The sequence below is a fragment of the Embiotoca jacksoni genome, unplaced genomic scaffold, assembly GCF_022577435.1.
Source record: "Embiotoca jacksoni isolate LCO1_2020_lvr unplaced genomic scaffold, fEmbJac1.0.p SCAF_28, whole genome shotgun sequence".
Taxonomy (NCBI): Eukaryota; Metazoa; Chordata; class Actinopteri; family Embiotocidae; genus Embiotoca; species Embiotoca jacksoni.
The window spans coordinates 578,114-598,806 of NW_027185379.1; the positions used below are offsets into that span (position 1 = coordinate 578,114).

Sequence of the window (20,693 nt, forward strand, 5' to 3'; positions counted from 1 at the left end):
TGCACACATTAAATTTCCTTTTCTGAGTAAGATTTTGCCAACAGTAAATATAACTACTATTACCACTGTTATCATTATTATACAAAAAAATGTAATCTCTAAGATCGACCAGTGGTGTGCATAATTAGAAAACAGCAATAATTGTTGTATGGATTAAAACAGGTCTTATTCACCAATGTTTCAGTTAAACTAGTGTGTGTTTTTTTATATTGTTGATCATCTTACCCCACGTTATCCGTGTCTTTTGCAGGTGCAGAAGGAGAAGCTCCATGCAGAGCTGAAGCAGGTGTTAAGTCAAAAGAGAAGTCATCTGAGAGAGTCGAGCTGCCAGCTGGCCCAACCAGAGATGGATTCAGAGCCCACAGATGAACAGACAGTACGTTATTTTCACTGGTCGGTCTCTGGAAAAGTGAATCAAGTCCATGAGTAGAATGACCTTTCCTCCCGACAGCTAAATGGATAAAATGGATAAGAAGTCAAGCGTGATGTGGTGTGAAATAGTGTCAAGTCTCTGTGCTTTTAAAATAATGTGTTTCTACCCAGAAAGAAAGAAAAAGAAGAAGTGAAATACAAGACAGAAATTGTTTTTTCATGATGGTGTCCTTGGTTAAAAGGTGACGGTAGAAGATCTGTGGACCAAAAAGATAAATCGAGAGAAACGGTTCCAAACAACGTATTTCTACGATCAGACTAACCAGAATTAATAACGAAGGACCCGAAACAAAATTGAGATGAAATATACCTGTGTATTGCAAGTTGTGCGTTTGTGTCTGTGTGCGTCAAGAGTTCGGACGAAGCCTCCAAGTCGGTGGAAATTGTGGTGGAGACGGAGGCTGAGGCCGGAGCCAGCGGCTACAGCGTGACCGGTGGAGGAGAGCGAGGGATCTTTGTTAAGGACGTCCTCAAGGACTCTCCAGCTGCTAAACATCTCAGTCTACAGCAAGGTACCGGCAGACACATCTGATTCATTTATCAAACGTAACTGGAATTAAAAGAATCCAACAGGAAATGAAGTAAAAACATGTACATTTTGATCTCTGAGCGAAGTGAGTGTTGATGATATACCCATCAATACAGTTGATTTGTTGAATAATGAACAAATAATAAAAGAATTCCAAAGAATTATATTCATGAAGGGCGGAAATGACTTTGCCAAAACCTTAAAACTGGTCATTAAAATGATATAATGTCTGCTGTGAAAAGCATCTACAGAAAATGACAAAATATTGCACCATTATCTGCCATTATTCTCATGATTAAGCTGCATAAATCATTTGATATCGGATAATCTATTTTGAAACATGTATTTTCTTTCACCTCGTAATCCCTCCTATTCTTATTTTTCTTATAATTTATGGATATTTCATATGTTATTGATATATTCTAAGAGTTATTGACATACACCAAGAGGGACTGGTGCATGTTCTTCCACCCACTGGAGAGACATGAAAGTGAGGCTAACTGTCGTCCAATCCAGTGACGGATGTCCACTGACAGCCATCGACCCAGCAATGTTCAGGAGCCCGTTAACTCAAGTGTCTATTGGCATTAAATATTTAGGACTTAATATACAAGCGATTTATGCAGCGAGCTGAATCGTTTCTGGGAATAGACTATATATGAACTTTTTCACATTACTGTTAAACGCTTCATGCATATTTGATTGGCTGATTTATTTGCACCTGAGTGAAATAGGATAAAACAATCAGAATAGTTTTCCTTACAGCTGTGCAATATTTATATGGAAAACTTGTGATCGCACTTATAAAAACTGGGTATATCCTGATGTATATTTAACAATGGTATAACATTTTCAGTAGTGACGAGTAAAGGTGTGTTTACTTCCTTCCCTTCACCTCACATACATGACAAGAGAGCAGCCTGCTACTGTTCATGTAGATTTATTTTGTCAATACTTTATGACTCTTACCAAAGTAGTTATTTTAATGACTGCTTTTACGTTAATTACTTCTACTTATGTTATATTATTATTGTCCCACCTCCTGATTCAGGACAAATATACATCAGGTCATATTATTATTTTTATTTTTTTTGACAGGATCTAACACTCGATATAATGTTTTCTGTGTGAAGGTGACCAGCTGCTCAGCGCCAAGGTCTACTTTGACAACGTAAGGTATGAAGACGCTCTAAAGATCCTTCAGTGTGCGGAGCCGTATAAGGTCAGCTTCCTGGTGAAGAGGACCGTCCCCGGAGCAGAGGTCAGCATGCGGCCGAGAGTCCCCAGTATGGAGGTCAAAGGTCCCAAAGCCAAGATGGCCAAAATGGTATTCAGTTATTTTGTGGTATGCAGTGTCTCACCTAAAGTAGTGTAGTTTAAAAATTCAGAAACTTTAGCAGTCAGCTTGATCATTAAGAGTCCAGAGACATTGATGGTATTTTGTTGTAACATTGAAATTAAATTCAGAGTTTTGAATAAGAGGTAAAACCCTATGTAGTAGTTTGCTTACACTTGTCTCAACAGATAGTGACATCCTCAACTTACAGGCTCCTCATATTTTGCTGACATACCCTATTGACATTCACGTACGTTACAGAGTGTGAAGGGCACCAAGCCGTTCAAGGTCAAGAAGAAGCGAGGCGGTCGTTTTGGCTTGAAGAGGCTGAAAGAGAAGCGCAAAGAGGAGCTTGCTATCGAGGGAACGCCCCCCAGGCTGGAGACGAGTGATGTGGACGTCGAGTTCTCTCTCCCCAAATTCAAGCCGAGGAAGAGTGCGAAGGTCGAAGCAGAAGGGGGAGCAACAGCCGTGGGCAAGGCAAAGAGGAGGATGAGGTTGGCCTTCATGGTGTTCTGAGTTTTTATCCTGAAATGATCACGATTAAAGAATGTAAGGAGGTCTATTAATAAACAGTATGATGGTGGATCTAAAGCAGGAGTCTCCAACCTATTTTTTTTTTTTTTTTTAACTCTGAAAGCTACTTTGACAAAATGAAAAAACTCTCATTTCATTTCACTGTAACATTTATTCACATAGCTGAGCTCCACCAAACCAGCTGAAGAAGCTTCTTTTGTGTAAACAATAACAAATTGATACTCAACGGACACTCAACCAGTAGCGCTGATGGAGATCCCTGTTCTGCATCGCAGAGACTTCAAATGATTATCAAATGAGGATGTTTTTCTTTTAACGAAACATAACTTATTCTGGTATATTAAAACGTTATTCTCCTTTTCTCTGTCCTCTCTACACACTGTTCTCCCAGGTTCCCTCGCATGAAAGCAAAGGGTCACGCTGCAGCAGAGACAGGAGGAAACATGGAAACAGGACAACTGGAGGGACAGGTGAATATCTCTCCCTCTGAAATACCTGGACCTAAAGTGAAAACCAAAGGAAAAGGACACAAGTTTGGGATCATATTTCCTAAAACCAAACACACAAAGTCAGGCTCCACGTTGGAAACGGGCTCTCTGGAGCTGAAGCCTCCGACTGTCAATATCCAGCCACCATCAGTGGAGTTCAGTTTGTCTGGCGATAGAGACGTGGATGTGGAGAAGAGCAGCTCCAAGATTAACACGCCCGATGTGGAGTTTGTCCTCCCTTCGGGAAAAGCAGAGGCCTCGTTGCCCACCGGGAAGGTAGACGCAGGCAAAGGAGACGCAAAGCTCAGAATGCCAAAGTTGAAACTACCCAAAGTTAGACTCTCACGTCATTCGGATGAGATTGATGGTGGCATCAAAGTAAAAGCTGAAGGGATGCAAATTCCTCACGCTGACGTAAAACCTCCAAAAGTAGAAATGAAAGGAGATGGGGAGATTTGTCTCCCAGGAGCAAATATCACCAAACCTATGATGAAAGGTGATTTTTCAGAAAAACCTGAATCTATTCAAATGCCCTCTGTTGATATTTCTTTACCAAAAGTAAAGGGAAAGTGTGATGTCTCACTCCCAGAGTACGAAGGAGCTGGAAGGACAGCAGTCAACATGCCTGCCATTGACATCGGACAGAGAATTCCTGATGAGGTGGAGGGCTTCTTTAGAGGGCCTAAAATCTCCATGCCAAAGGTAGATATCTCGCTACCAAAGATGGGATCACCTAATGCGGATATTGAATGTCCAGGAGGTGAAGGGAAATTCAGTCTACCTTCTGTTGACATCGCTCTCCCAAAGGTGAAGTCAGAGGATGAAGATGTGAATATGGACTATTATGTCGGTGGAGATGGAAACTTCAAAATGCCTAACTTTGACATATCTCTCCCAAAAATGAAATCATCCAAAGGAGAAGTAAATATAAAGGGACAAGAAGTGGAAGGCGGTTTCAAGTTGCCCAAAGTAGACCTGACCCTTCCCAAAGGCAAAGCAACCGATGTTGAAGGAGGAGGAAAATTTCAGTTACCATCATTTGACATCTCACTCCCTAAAATGAAGACAGGTGAGGTGGAAGTCGACGCTGAAGGCCGCGGCCTCAAAGGTGGTCAATTTGAAATGCCTGCACTTGATTTTTCTCTACCCAAAGGCAAAATGGAAGGAGACATTGAAGTGGAGGGACGTGCTGGGAAGGGAGGAAAATTCAAAATGCCTACTTTTGACATTTCACTACCAAAGCTGAGACAAGCAGAAGGCCATGTGAACATAGAGGGGCCTAAAATGGAGGGAGAGGGTGAGATCCATGTGCCCGCTGTTGATACATCGCTGCCAAAAGGCAAGATGGAGGGTGACGTTGAAATAGAGGGTCTGTCCACAAAAGGAGGGAAGTTTAAAATGCCTTCATTGAATGTCAAACTCCCACAGATAAGAACATCTGGAGCTGATGTTGACTTGCAAGGACCTGAGATTAAAGGAGGAAAAATAGAGGTGCCATCAGCAGATATTTCTCTACCGAAAGGTAAAACCAGGGGTGAGGTTAACATTGAGGGAAAAGGAGGCAAAGTCAGCATGCCTCCTGTGGACTTTTCTCTCCCAAAAATGAAGGTACCTGAAGGAGATGTGAAGCTAGAAGGCCCAGAACTTCCAAACGTTGACTTTTCCCTTCCCAAGCCGGACATTGGAGGCAACGTGGAGCTCAAGGGAAGTGATGGTGGCAAGTTTAAGATGCCAACTTTTGACATCTCACTGCCAAAGGTGAAAACCAAAAAGGGAGAAGTTGATATTGAAGGACCCGAAGTCAAAGGAGGAGCAAAGTTCAACATGCCATCACTCGACATTGCTCTCCCTGCAATGAAATCACCAGACGGGGAGGTAAAGATTGAAGGTCCTGAAGCCAAAGGAGGAAAGTTCCAGATGCCATCTTTGGATGTGTCACTACCACAGATCAAAACACAGAGAGGTGACATCGACATTAAAAGTCCAGAGTTTAAGGTTAACTCACCAGAGGCAGATTTAGACTTAAAGGGAAGTGAGATTACAGGAGGGAAAATGAACATGCCTTCAATTGACATCTCTCTTCCAAAGGGGAAAGCAGAGGGTAAGGTAGATGTTGAAGGACCCTCAGGTAAGGGAAGCAAGTTTAAGATGCCTTCATTTGATGTGTCCCTCCCAAAGATGAAGATGCCTGAGGGAAATGTTGGCCTTCAAGGACCTTCAGTCGACATCTCTCTTCCAAAGGGAACAACTGTTGACATTTCACCTCCAAAAGGAACATTCAAAGGTGATATTACTATTGACGGTGAAAGAAAAGGAGACGAGTTCAGCCTGCCATCTGCAGACATTGTCCTTCCTGCGGTAAAGTTCCCACAAGATGTGAACTTTCAAGGCCCAAAAGTCAAAGGTGGGAAGTTTCAAATGCCAAAAATTGACTTCTCGCTTCCTAAAGGAAAAGCAAAGGGAGACATTGATATTGAAATTCACTCAGGAAAAGACGGAAATATTGAAATACCACCGTATGATACTGGACTTCCTAAAGGAAAAGTCAGAGCTGACATGAATGTTGAAGGTCCTGAAAAGAAAACAGGAAAATTCAAAATGCCCAAATTTGATGTTTCTCTTCCAAAAATGAACCTTCCAGAGGGTGATGTCAAAGCGACAGGACCCGAGATTAAAGGAAAAATGGAAATCCCAACTGTTGACATCTCACTTCCAAAAGGAAAAATAGAGGCAGATGTTGACTTTGAAGGTCATGGGGCTAAAGGAGCCAAGTTTAACATGCCTTCAATCGATATCACTCTGCCTAAAATACAAGATAAGGACGTGAGCCTTGATATCGAAGGGCCTGAAGGTCAAAAGGGAAAGTTTGACGTGCCATCATTTGATGTTTCAGCGCCTAAAATTAAACCTCCTGAAGTGGATGTTAGCCTCGAGGGTCCACACGTTAAGGGAGGACATTTTAGCTTGCCAAGTGTTGACATTTCACTTCCAAAAGGAAAAGGGGATGTTGGCATTGGCATCGAAGGTCCTGAGGGGAAAGGGGGAAAGATCAAAATGCCCAAATTTGACATTTCATTACCAAAGGTAAATTTTCCTGAGGGTGATGTCAAAGTAAAAGGGCCTGACATGAAGGGCAGGAAAATTGAGATGCCTGACATTGATATGTCACTCCCAAAAGGAAAAACAGAAGGAGAAATTGAAATTGATGGACATGGTAGTAAAGGACTAAAGTTCCATATGCCCTCTATTAATATATCTCTTCCTAAAATAAAAGCAAAGGGACCAGAGGTCAACATAGAGGGTCCTGAACTAAAGGGAGGAAAAATCAACATGCCGGACGCTGACATTTCACTTCCCAAAGGAAAAGTTGAGGGTGAACTTGATGTTGAGGGCCCTGAGGTGAAGGGCGGGAAGTTTAAAATGCCAAAGTTTGACGTGTCTTTACCAAAAGTGAGTCTCCCAGAGGGTGATGTCAAATTCAAAGGCCCAGACATGAAGGGAGGGAAGATTGAGATGCCTGACATTGATATTTCACTCCCCAAAGGAAAAGCAGGAGATATTGAATTTGAAGGACATGCTGGCAAAGGAGGCAAGTTCAATATGCCCTCTATCAACATCTCTCTTCCTAAAATGAAAGCCAAAGGACCCGACATAAATGTTGAAGGTCCTGAGGGTAAAGGTGGAAAGCTACACATGCCATCCCTTGATGTTTCACTGCCCAAAATAAATTCTCCAAATGTAGACGTCAGTCTCGAGGGTCCTGATCTTAAAGGAGGAAATATAAAAATGCCAGCTGTTGATGTTTCACTTCCCAAAGGAAATGTTGAGGGAGACATAAATGTCGAAGGCCCTGAGGTGAAAGGGGGAAAATTCAAAATGCCCAAATTTGATGTTACTTTACCAAAAGTAAGTCTCCCAAAGTTTGATGCCAATGTGGAAGGACCAGATATGAAAGGAAAAATTGAAATGCCTACTGTTGATATTTCACTTCCTAAGGGAAAGGCAGATGTAGATATCAGCCTCAAGGGTCCTGAAGTTAGAGGTGGAAATTGGAACTTGCCCACTGTTGACGTTTCACTCCCCAAAGGAAAAGTTGAGGGTGAACTTGATGTTGAGGGCCCTGAGGTGAAAGGTGGTAAATTTAAGATGCCCAAATTTGATGTTACTTTACCAAAAGTGAGTCTTCCAAAGTTTGATGCCAATGTGGAAGGACCAGATATGAAAGGAAAAATTGAAATGCCTACTGCTGATATTTCACTTCCTAAAGGAAAGGCAGATGTAGATATTGACATCGATGGAAAGGCTGGTAAAGGAGGCAGGTTTCATATGCCCTCTATTGATTTCTCTCTTCCTAAAATCAAAGCAAAGGGAGTTGATATTCAAGGACCTGAAGTCAAAGGAGATTTGTCACTCCCTAAAATGAAGTCTCCAGAGGTAGATATCAGCCTCAAGGGTCCTGAAGTCAAAGGTGGAAGTTTGAACTTGCCAACTGTTGACGTTTCACTTCCCAAAGGAAAGGTTGAGGGTGAGCTTGATGTTGAGGGCCCTGAGGTGAAGGGTGGCAAATTTAAAATGCCAAAGTTTGATATGTCTTTACCAAAAGTGAGTCTCCCAGAGGGTGATGTCAAATTCAAAGGCCCAGACATGAAGGGAGGGAAGATTGAGATGCCTGACATTGATATTTCACTCCCCAAAGGAAAAGCAGGAGATGTTGAATTTGAAGGACATGCTGTCAAAGGAGGCAAGTTCCATATGCCCTCTATCAACATCTCTCTTCCTAAAATGAAAGCCAAAGGACCCGACATAAATGTTGAAGGTCCTGAGGGTAAAGGTGGAAAGCTACACATGCCATCCCTTGATGTTTCGCTGCCCACAATAAATTCTCCGGATGTAGACGTCAGTCTCGAGGGTCCTGATGTTAAAGGAGGAAAAATCAAAATGCCTACTGTTGACGTTTCACTACCTAAAGGAAAAGTTGAGGGTGGCTTTGATGTTGAAGGCCCTGAGATGAAAGGGGGAAAATTCAAAATGCCCAAATTTGATGTTACTTTACCAAAAGTGAGTCTACCAAAGTTTGACGCCAATGTGGAAGGACCAGATATGAAAGGAAAAATTGAAATGCCTACTGCTGATATTTCACTTCCTAAAGGAAAGGCAGATGCAGATATCAGCCTCAAGGGTCCTGAAGTTAAAGGTGGAAATTGGAACTTGCCCACTGTTGACGTTTCACTCCCCAAAGGAAAAGTTGAGGGTGGCCTTGATGTTGAGGGCCCTGAGATGAAGGGTGGTAAATTTAAGATGCCCAAATTTGATGTTACTTTACCAAAAATGAGTCTTCCAAAGTTTGACGCCAATGTGGAAGGACCAGATGTGAAAGGAAAAATTGAAATGCCTACTGCTGATATTTCACTTCCTAAAGGAAAGGCAGATGTAGATATTGACATCGATGGAAAGGCTGGTAAAGGAGGCAGGTTTCATATGCCCTCAATTGATTTCTCTTTTCCTAAAATCAAAGGAAAGGGAGTTGATATTCAAGGACCTGAAGTCAAAGGAGATTTGTCACTCCCTAAAATGAAGTCTCCAGAGGTAGATATCAGCCTCAAGGGTCCTGAAGTCAAAGGTGGAAGTTTGAACTTGCCAACTGTTGACGTTTCACTCCCCAAAGGAAAAGTTGAGGGTGAGCTTGATGTTGAGGGCCCTGAGGTGAAGGGTGGCAAATTTAAAATGCCAAAGTTTGATATGTCTTTACCAAAAGTGAGTCTACCAGAGGGTGATGTCAAATTCAAAGGCCCAGACATGAAGGGAGGGAAGATTGAGATGCCTGACATTGATATTTCACTCCCCAAAGGAAAAGCAGGAGGAGATGTTGAATTTGAAGGACATGCTGTCAAAGGAGGCAAGTTCCATATGCCCTCTATCAACATCTCTCTTCCTAAAATGAAAGCCAAAGGACCCGACATAAATGTTGAAGGTCCTGAGGGTAAAGGTGGAAAGCTACACATGCCATCCCTTGATGTTTCGCTGCCCACAATAAATTCTCCGGATGTAGATGTCAGTCTCGAGGGTCCTGATGTTAAAGGAGGAAAAATCAAAATGCCAGCTGTTGATGTTTCACTTCCCAAAGGAAAAGTTGAGGGTGGCTTTGATGTTGAGGGCCCTGAGGTGAAGGGTGGTAAATTCAAAATGCCCAAATTTGATGTTACTTTACCAAAAGTGAGTCTACCAAAGTTTGACGCCAATGTGGAAGGACCAGATATGAAAGGAAAAATTGAAATTCCCACTGTTGACGTTTCACTACCTAAAGGAAAAGTTGAGGGTGGCCTTGATGTTGAGGGCCCTGAGATGAAGGGTGGTAAATTCAAAATGCCCAAATTTGATGTTACTTTACCAAAAGTGAGTCTTCCAAAGTTTGACGCCAATGTGGAAGGACCAGATATGAAAGGAAAAATTGAATTGCCTACTGTTGATATTTCACTTCCTAAAGGAAAGGCAGATGTAGATATTAGCCTCAAGGGTCCTGAAGTTAAAGGTGGAAGTTTGAACTTGCCCACTGTTGACGTTTCACTCCCCAAAGGAAAAGTTGAGGGTGAACTTGATGTTGAGGGCCCTGAGATGAAGGGTGGTAAATTCAAAATGCCCAAATTTGATGTTACTTTACCAAAAGTGAGACTTCCAAAGTTTGACGCCAATGTGGAAGGACCAGATATGAAAGGAAAAATTGAAATGCCTACTGCTGATATTTCACTTCCTAAAGGAAAGGCAGATGTAGATATTGACATTGATGGAAAGGCTGGTAAAGGAGGCAGGTTTCATATGCCCTCAATTGATTTCTCTCTTCCTAAAATCAAAGCAAAGGGAGTTGATATTCAAGGACCTGAAGTCAAAGGAGATTTGTCACTCCCTAAAATGAAGTCTCCAGAGGTAGATATCAGCCTCAAGGGTCCTGAAGTTAAAGGTGGAAGTTTGAACTTGCCAACTGTTGACGTTTCACTCCCCAAAGGAAAGGTTGAGGGTGAGCTTGATGTTGAGGGCCCTGAAGTGAAGGGTGGCAAATATAAAATGCCAAAGTTTGATATGTCTTTACCAAAAGTGAGTCTCCCAGAGGGTGATGTCAAATTCAAAGGCCCAGACATGAAGGGAGGGAAGATTGAGATGCCTGACATTGATATTTCACTCCCCAAAGGAAAAGCAGGAGATGTTGAATTTGAAGGACATGCTGTCAAAGGAGGCAAGTTCCATATGCCCTCTATCAACATCTCTCTTCCTAAAATGAAAGCCAAAGGACCCGACATAAATGTTGAAGGTCCTGAGGGTAAAGGTGGAAAGCTACACATGCCATCCCTTGATGTTTCGCTGCCGAAAATAAATTCTCCAAATGTAGACGTCAGTCTCGAGGGTCCTGATGTTAAAGGAGGAAAAATCAAAATGCCAACTGTTGATGTTTCACTACCTAAAGGAAAAGTTGAGGGTGACATAAATGTCGAAGGCCCTGAGGTGAAAGGGGGAAAATTCAAAATGCCCAAATTTGATGTTACTTTACCAAAAGTAAGTCTCCCAAAATTTGATGCCAATGTGGAAGGACCAGATATGAAAGGAAAAATTGAAATGCCTACTGCTGATATTTCACTTCCCAAAGGAACAGTTGAGGGTGGCCTTGATGTTGAGGGTCCTGAGGTGAAAGGTGGTAAATTCAAAATGCCCAAATTTGATGTTACTTTACCAAAAGTGAGTCTTCCAAAGTTTGACGCCAATGTGGAAGGACCAGATATGAAAGGAAAAATTGAAATGCCTACTGCTGATATTTCACTTCCTAAAGGGAAGGCGGATGTAGATATCAGCCTCAAGGGTCCTGAAGTTAAAGGTGGAAATTGGAACTTGCCCACTGTTGACGTTTCACTCCCCAAAGGAAAAGTTGAGGGTGGCCTTGATGTTGAGGGCCCTGAGATGAAGGGTGGTAAATTTAAGATGCCCAAATTTGATGTTACTTTACCAAAAGTGAGTCTTCCAAAGTTTGACGCCAATGTGGAAGGACCAGATATGAAAGGAAAAATTGAAATGCCCACTGCTGATATTTCACTTCCCAAAGGAACAGTGGAGGGTGGCCTTGATGTTGAGGGCCCTGAGGTGAAGGGTGGTAAATTCAAAATGCCCAAATTTGATGTTACTTTACCAAAAGTGAGTCTTCCAAAGTTTGACGCCAATGTGGAAGGACCAGATATGAAAGGAAAAATTGAAATGCCTACTGCTGATATTTCACTTCCTAAAGGAAAGGCAGATGTAGATATCAGCCTCAAGGGTCCTGAAGTTAAAGGTGGAAATTGGAACTTGCCCACTGTTGACGTTTCACTCCCCAAAGGAAAAGTTGAGGGTGGCCTTGATGTTGAGGGCCCTGAGATGAAGGGTGGTAAATTTAAGATGCCCAAATTTGATGTTACTTTACCAAAAATGAGTCTTCCAAAGTTTGACGCCAATGTGGAAGGACCAGATATGAAAGGAAAAATTGAAATGCCCACTGCTGATATTTCACTTCCCAAAGGAACAGTGGAGGGTGGCCTTGATGTTGAGGGCCCTGAGGTGAAAGGTGGTAAATTCAAAATGCCCAAATTTGATGTTACTTTACCAAAAGTGAGTCTTCCAAAGTTTGACACCAATGTAGAAGGACCAGATATGAAAGGAAAAATTGAAATGCCCACTGCTGATATTTCACTTCCCAAAGGAAAAGTTGAGGGTGGCCTTGATGTTGAGGGCCCTGAGGTGAAGGGCGGTAAATTTAAAATGCCAAATTTTGATATGTCTTTACCAAAAATGAGTCTCCCAGAAGGCGATGTCAAATTAAAATGCCCAGACATGAAGGGAGGGAAGATTGAGATGCCAGACATTGATATTTCACTCCCAAAAGGAAAGGCAGGAGGAGAAATTGAATTTGAAGGACATGCTGGCAAAGGAGGCAAGTTCCAAATGCCCTCTATCGACATCACTCCTCCTAAAATGAAAGCTAAGGCACCAGAGATAAATATTGAAGGTCCTGAACTTAAGGGAGGAAAAATCAACATGCCAGACATTGACCTTTCACTCCCCAAAGGAAAGGGAGAGTTTGAAGTCCCAAAAGTCAAAGTTGATAAAAAATCTGGTGGACTCCATATGCCCACTCTCAACATAAATCTGCCTAAATTTGATCTTGACCTCAGCCTCCCCTCTGGTGTGAAAGATAGAGGCCTCAAAGTGGACATGAGTGGTCCTGACGCATCAGGAGATTATGAGATGTCCGGTCTCAAAGGAGATATTAATCCACCCAAATTGAAAGTTAAGCATGCAGACGTAGAGGCCGGTGGTGTAGAAGGTCAAGGTGTTTCCCTCAAACTTCCCACTGTTAAACTACCTAGAGTTGACATCTCGGCTCCAAAGGTTGATCTAGACTTTGGCCTCACCAAACCTAAAGGAGATGATATAGAAGTGGAGCTTCTGAAAGCAGAGGGAGGCAGGCCTTCTTCAGGGGGCAGCTTTGAGCTGCCTGATGTCCCCCTCAAATTCCCCAGTTTCTCTCTTCCGAGGTTTGGTGGGAAGTCAAAGAGCGGTGGTTCAGATATTTCAGGACCCAAGGGAGATGTTTCCCTCAGTCCACCACATGTGGAAGGGGAGATAAGGGCACCATCAGTAGAGTTTGATGCAGATGGGAAGGTCAAGGTGAAAAAATCTAAAATCAAAATGCCCTCATTTGGAATATACAAAAAGGATGCAGATGTGTCAGTGTCTTGTCCTGATGTGGATGTTAAAGTGAAAAAGGGAAAAATTGACATTCCTAAACCAGAAATCAATGTGGAGAGCCCAGACAACAAGTCAAAATACAAAGTGAAATTCCCCAAGTTTAAAATATCATCCCCAAAAGGTAAACTCCCAGAGGGACAGGTTGATGCTAAACTGGAAGCAGATATACAAGGTAAAGGTGGGTTGCATGCACCGGAGGTCTCAATCAAACTGCCAAAGTTCTCCATGCCAGGATTTGGCTCTAAAGAAAAAGATTTAAGTAAGCCAAGTGGTAACCTTGAAACTAATGCCAAGGTCAAGATGCCTTCTATCGAGCTGTCACTACCAGCAGCTAAAACTCCAGAGACTGAGGTTCTTCTCCCCAAAGCTGAAGTTGATGTTTCAGAGGCTGATATCAGGGGTTATGAGGGAAACCTCAAAATTCCCAAAATGCCCAAACTTGATGTTTCCATCCCCAAAATTGACATGGGCGTGTCCCTACCTAAAGGAAAGTCCCCAAAGATGGAAGGACCTGAAGTAGAGCTAAAAGGAGGTGAAAGAAAATTCAAAATGCCTCAAATAGCAATGCCATCACTAGAATTGTACCTTCCCAAAGGGAAATCAGGAGATCTCAATGCACCAGATGTTGAAATAGATGCTGATGGAGGCAAATTGAAAATGCCTCATGTCAAAATGCCTACTGTTGATATAACTTTACCAAAACCAAAAACTGGAAAAATTGATTCTCCAGATGTAGAAGGAGAGGGGAGCAGATTTAGAATGCCTGGTATCAAAATGCCAAACATCGACATATCTAAAGGAAAGTCTGGGAAATTAGAGGGACCAGATGTTGAAATTGAAGGAGGAGGAAAGTTGAAGATGCCATATGTCAAAATGCCTTCAGTTGATATTTCACTGCCAAGAGTGAAGACTGATACCCCAGACGTTGAAATTGAAGGGACGACAGAGGGAAAGTTAAAGATGCCTCACATAAAAATGCCCAACATTGACATCTCTCTTCCTAAAGGAAAACTCAAAAGCACTGAGACACCTGGAATAGAAATGGACAGACAAGGAGGAGGAAAACTCAAAATGCCTTACATGAAAATGCCAGATGTTGATATTTCATTGCCCAAAGGAAAGATTGAAGGTCCAGAGGTGGAGATCAAAGGAGAAGGTGGAAAATTCAAGATGCCACATCTCAGCATGCCCTCTGTTGATGTTTCACTGCCCAAAGGGAGGGTTGAAGGTCCAGATGTTGAATTAGAGCGTAGTACTGGAGGGAAATTCAAAATACCTCACTGGAAAACACCAGATGTCGATATCTCTCTGCCCAAAGGACAAATTGAGGGGCGAGAGGTGGAGATCCAAGGAGCAGGTGGAAAATTCAAGGTGCCACATTTGAGCATGCCCTCTGTTGATATTTCACTGCCCAGAGGAAAGATTGAAGGTCCAGAAGTTGACATAGAGGGAGATAAAGGAGGGAAATTCAAAACCCCACATATGAAAATGCCTTCATTTGACATTTCAGTGCCCAGAGGGAAGATTGAAGGTCCAGATGTTGAAATAAAGGGAGATGGAGGAGGAGAATTCAAAATGCCCCATGTAAAGATGCCAGATGTTGATATCTCTCTGCCCAAAGGAAAAGTTGATGGCTCAGAGGTGCAGATTAAAGGAGAAGGTGGGAAATTTAAGATGCCAAACATCAGTATGCCTTCATTTGATATTTCACTACCTAAAGGAAAGATTGAAGGTCCCGAATTGGAGTTAGAAGGCGATGCAGGTGGAAAATTCAAAATGCCTCGCGTGAATATGCCAAGTGTTGACATCTCTCTACTGAAAGGAAAACCTGGCAAAATTGAAGGAGCAGAGCTGGAGATGGAGGGGGAGGGAGGAAAATCTAAAATGCCACAGATTACATTGCCTTCTGTTGACATATCACTGCCAAAAGGAAAGATTGAAGGTCCCAAAGCTGCAATGAAGGGTAAGGGAGGAAAGTTCAAGATGCCAAATGTTGACATATCTCTTCCTAAAGGAACACCCTCAGCTGAAGGTCCAGAGGTGGACATTAGAGGAGATGGGGGACAGTTCAAGATGCCAAATGTAGACATATCTATCCCTAGAGGAAAAGCAAATATTGACACACCAGCAGAGAAAATGGAGGTAGAGGGAGGAATCAAACTGCCACATATCAAGATGCCAAAAGTTGATATTTCACTTCCTAAAGGTAAAGATACTAAAGCACCTTCTTTCCAGATGGAGGTCACTGGTCCAGATGTTAAACTTCCACAGTGGGAAATATCAGCGCCTAAGGTCAAATCAGCTGAAGCAGAGATTAACTTGCCAACCGTTGAGGCCAAGGGAGAATTTAAAGTGCCACAAGTCGCATCACCAGATATGGACACAGGAACTGATTTGCATGTCGTGGGAGAACACAAAGGTCTGAAACTCAAGATGCCTACAATAGATATCAAAAGTCCGACGGGGGACCTGGAGCTTGATGTAGGATTTCACAAAGGAGATGGCAAGACGGACAGGAAAAAGGTTGAACTACCCGACTTGGAGCTCAACACAGCAGGAACAAAGGGCAAAGTAAAAGGGCCTAAAGTCAAAGGAACGAAATTCAAGATTGGAATGCCAAAGATGAAAATTGGTGGAGATGTTGCTGCCGAAGCAAAAGCATGCAAAAACGGTATCAATGAGGAAATAGGTGGCCAATGCAAAGACGATAAAGGTCGTATTAACATCCCAGTGCCAGAGGTTACACTACCAAGTGCAAGCCTGAAAACAGGAACTGATGGAGAGGGTGGCCTCTCATCATCCAGTACAGAAATCAAGGTCCCCCGGATAACAGACATAGAGTTTGATATCGGTACATCACAAGACAGAGATGATAACAAAACAGAAAAAGGCAAGAAAATCAAAATCCCTAAGTTTGGTGTCCCTTTACCCTCCATCTCCTCTCCTGAAAGAGGGATGAATATCTATGGGCAAGAAATTCAGTATGAGGGTCCTAAAATGCCCAAAGTAAAGAAAGCTGTTTTTGTCTTGGTAAATCCTCCTCAGACAGATGAGGCCTCTGCAAGCACAGGTTTTCTAAAAGAAGAGACAGAGGACGTCAAAGTGAAGATGCCCAAAATCAAAATGAAGCCAACCTTTGGGAAGTCCAAAGATAAATCAGCTGCTGCGAGCGCAGAAACAGGAAGAGAGGAAGAGGAGAAGTCAAAGGGAGGAAAGATGAAGATGCCCAAAATGTCATTTTCTTCTGGCAAATCGGGGTCGTTCGATGTCAGTCTCAAGGGAGAAGGTTCAAGTTCAAGTCTCAACGGCGAAAAAGATGCAAGTCCTCACAAGGGCACCAAGGACGATAAAAGGACAGTCGGCAGTAAAATCAAACTTCCAAAGGTGGAGTTGACCAGTCCGTATGGCAAGATGGCTGCAGGGGAGGAAGGCGCAGAAACAAACGTGAAACAGGGAAAGGATTCATCGCCGGGAGAAGTCAGGGGAAACACTAAAGGGCTGAAATTGAAATCGGGCAAGATGGCCGTGGCGGGTGTTACCGAGGAGTCTTCGGAGAACGTGGTGTCGTCTCGTGCCAGAACGGACATGCTGGACAGGGACAGCTCCGAGTCCCCCGCTAGTTTCACCACCGAGATCAGCTCAACTCAGGCTCAGGCTTGGAGCGAGATGGAGAGCAGGCAGTCTGAAGAAAGAGAGGCTTCCTCCTGGTTCAAGGTCCCTAAGGTCACCCTAAAGCCACACTCCACAGGTAAGGACACCCAAAACAAAGTGTATTATAGACTAAACACTTTTATTTTATTTATTTGTACATCTGCAATCTACAATATGATCTACAGTTGATCCTCGCTACTGTCTTTGTATGTTTTGCTCTTTTTGTTTTTGTTCTATGAATTATTAATATATCATCTCCTGTTTTGTCTCTCCTACATAAGACTAAGTTTCTTTACCCTCTTGATTTCGTCACCCACCCTCCTCTTCTCGCTTCCTCCTCCTCCTCTTCCTCCTCCTCTTCCTCTTCCTCTTCCTCCTCCTCGCAGGCTTCCTCCAGATAACCCCGGAGGGTTCTCCTCAGGCCCAGCGGAGGGGTGAGGTGGGAGGCGAGGCCGACGTCTCGGGGTCGTTCTGCCTCCACACCTCCGCGCTTGACTTCACCACCCAGCAAATGTCTGAAGAGCACCCAGTCTCCTCCCCCGAGGAGGGAACTGTCACCACGGTGACCAAGACCACCAGAATCACCCGTCACCTGGTTACTGGTGAAACGCGAACAGGTGAATCTTCATCAACCACAACAACAACAACAACACGCCAGGTGTTGGACTCTAACTACTGAGGATGCTGTAATGATATCTTAAATATATTTAAATTTCTTTGTTGTTGTTGTTTTTGTTTTCTTTTTCTTTTGGTGAGGTTGCAGTGTACTTGTAAGCTAAGCCTGCAACGTAGCAAACCACTATTAAGTAAAAGTCTGTATTTTATATTTTAATAGGTGAGGTATGATTGTGATGAAATACAACCAGCATTAATGTCATTATTACAGCAACAGAGTAATATATACTTCCTTTTTTCATTTTACATGTGACTACTTTTTGTTACTGTTCTTTGAGTTTTGTTAGTTTAGTCCTAATTATTTATCCGATTTTGTTTGGATTTAAAGGTTTCACTCTGAATGTAAACATGTCAGATTGCTTCATTATTTATTGTTGTTTGTGTGTTCAAAATGGGCTGGAATGAATCCTTTACTCATCAGTATTATGGATTTTATGATTTGTTCAAAATGATTAATTTTGAGCCACCACAGTACAGGTCAGAGTAATATTTGTGTAAATATAACTATACAATTGCTTTTTTGAAGCAGTATCCCTTCAATCCAAAAAGCAATTATTTTCATATTCACCAGAGTCAAGGGCAGAAGTGATATTTTTGGACCTGATAACCTGTCTTACTTGTCTTGAAGGAAAAGTGTGAGCTTTTTTTTTTTTAGATAATAGAGGACTCTCATTTTCTGCCATCGGTTTCTATGTTAGCTGGTGCTGTTTCCCAGAGGTAGTCACAGTGACTCTCTTTCTGCTGTGGGGATCAAACCTGTGACCTTCTGGTTACAGGTTGCTCTCAAACATTTTAGGCCAACCTGCTGCTAATCCATTTCATGTTTTTGTTTTTACTGTAAACGGCCAGAAAAGGACGCCACTGTATGTTTGGTGATTGAGGCTTCTGCCTTGAGGTAACGCCTGACTGACGCTGATTTTATTTGAAACTCAGCTGTGACCTGTGTTGAGTTTCAAAACTATCACAGCGAGCTGAGAGGAAATTTGGGGGGTTTTGGGATGCTTGTTGGGCTCTTTAGCAAAATCTGGGGAAGGAGCTTTGGAGGTGAAACTGTAAACCTTTATTCTCTTCACCCAAATGATGTTACTATAAGGCTGCTACAGTGAGATTATAGTTAAAGAGTGGTGAGCCTTGATCTTCTTTAAAAGCCATCATGTAACAAAATATGTCCTCAGAAAACAAAACAGGAGGGATCATAAACTAGAGGACCAAGGCATGTTTTCCTTCAATTAAAATGCCTTTATTAATGACATTTCTATTCTAAAAGATACACTGTCCGATTAGTAAAAGCATTTTATTAAGTGCCTTTTCACCCCTTATTTTTCAAAAAGTGTGTCCTCCATTAAAGTATAAAGTGCTTTGAAAGGGATGAGAAGCCTTGTGCTATCTTTTAGATATGTATTTTTATCGTCTCTACATTGAGACACTTAAGCTTCATTCCCAAATGTAGTACTTACCATTTGAGAAAAGAAACCGCTTATGATGTGTCTGGCCTTAAATGAAAACGTCCTCCCTTACAGTTTCTGTAGGATGCAACAATCTGATTTTATTTTAAAAAATTAAAAAAAAATGTTTTTAGCTATTTTTCAATTGGGGCGTGAAACATTTGAGAATGAACCCTTAACTTTTTATTTTACTTAGTTTACTTGGTTGGTAGATGGAATGAAATTGTGTGATAACATGCATGAAGAAGTCCTGACAAATCCACCCCCACATTTGTTTCATTAACAACTTTTAACACAATGCCTGTTTTGCAGGTGAGAAATAGATCTTTAGCTGGGACACGAGTAGTGACGTATCAAGGTAACACGCGCTGACAAATATCCACGTGTACAGAGATTTTTACCTTCCTGGTTTCATTAAGTCTTTGAATTTCTTTTAGATTATAAGGGTTTCAGTGCCAAGTGTTTTGTCAGAGCTGCATTAGAGAGAATGTTGGTTAAGATGTTTCATCAATAAAATAATATTCACGCAAAAGATTGTAAAATACTTATTTGTTGATGTCTTGTTCTGACCTGTGCAACGGCTGAATGAGTTCTGACAACTTTCTTTTTTGGTCAGATTTATAATCTCAATTATCACGTAGCAAGTCAACATTTTGATTTACTACGTTTTAATTTAGGTTCAATTTACCTAAAATTCATAAAATATTTCAAAACCTCTGAAATTTAACAACATTTTTTGACAGTATTTTGAGGTCCTAATTAAACATTTTGACTGTATTTCCTCATTTGGACCAACAAACACAATTTTTTTCAGCTTTTTCATTTTTGTCACGCAAAAAGAAACCAGTTCATTTCTTTTTCTGTTGCCTTTAGTATAAAGGCCCTCTTGGATGAGGCCCATTTCAACAGCCTGTTTCTATTAGAGCTATACAATTGCCTTATTTTTGAAGAGTATAGTAAACAGTATCCTCATGTCCACCATTTAAATGAAACATTTACTTTTTCAATTAATGAGCAGTGAGCAGAAACAGAAACACAAACTGCAACTCTGGCAGTTGGTGAAGTAACTAATTGAATGGTTTTTTTTCTAAAATTGCAAAGTTTGGTGCCTCGTTGTTAGAATCAAACAAGCAAAGACAAAAAGTTATTGCAAAGTGTTTTTGCAGAAACATTATGACGTGACAGTGACTCTGACCTTTGACCTTTTGGGTGTAAAATGTCCTCACTTTGTCATTTAATCCTAAAAGACAATCGGTGTGAAGTTCTGTCAAAATTAGCACGTGAATTCTTGAGTTATCGCCGCAAGCACGTTCTCGGAGATCACGGTGACCTTTGACCTTTGACCACCAAAAATCAAATGGGTTCATCCTTGAGTCCCAGTGACTGTTTGCGCCGCATCGCTACAAGAAATCCTGAAGAGTTCCCATTCACGGGTTTGGAAGAGATGGAAACGGACAACCTGAGAACAAATACCTCCTCGGGCCACTGGCTGCTGCTGACACGCAGACTCCTCGTGTCAAAGATGTTTCAAGGGAAACAAATTCTTCTTTACATTAAACCAGAAAAAGAAAAAAAAAGACACGAAAAGCACATGAATGAGGCTCACTGGAAAAATGTCTGCGGAGGAGGACTTCGGAGGAGAAAGCGGTTAACTATGCACATGGATGTATGACGTCTTCCTATTGTGTGTGCTCGTGTTCTACTCATCTGCTGCTGTGATGATGCTGTGAAACGTAGGCTCGGGGTGAGCGGAGTATTGAAGGGGGAGATTGATGCTGTATGAGGAGCGATCAGTGCCACAAGAGACGGAGGGCGGTGAGAGACGAGACGCACCG

The 20,693-nt window shown here is 42.1% G+C and overlaps 1 protein-coding gene across 5 annotated transcripts; it reads left to right on the forward strand.

Moving 5' to 3' along the window:
• The first annotated feature begins 256 nt into the window (after positions 1-256).
• On the forward strand, positions 257-19,390 carry prx (periaxin). Of its 5 annotated transcripts, none has more exons than XM_069161003.1 (7): positions 257-376; positions 785-944; positions 2,095-2,288; positions 2,559-2,794; positions 3,226-10,087; positions 10,244-16,835; positions 17,125-19,390. In XM_069161003.1, the coding sequence occupies exons 1-7, from the start codon at positions 347-349 to the stop codon at positions 17,415-17,417; spliced, it is 14,367 nt and encodes a 4,788-aa protein (XP_069017104.1). In that variant the 5' UTR covers positions 257-346; the 3' UTR covers positions 17,418-19,390. The 5 variants fall into 5 exon arrangements, with proteins under 5 accessions (XP_069017104.1, XP_069017103.1, XP_069017101.1 ...); XM_069161002.1 differs by having other exon boundaries at positions 3,226-3,818; positions 3,912-16,835; XM_069161000.1 differs by having other exon boundaries at positions 3,226-16,835.
• Positions 19,391-20,693: the final 1,303 nt, after the last annotated feature.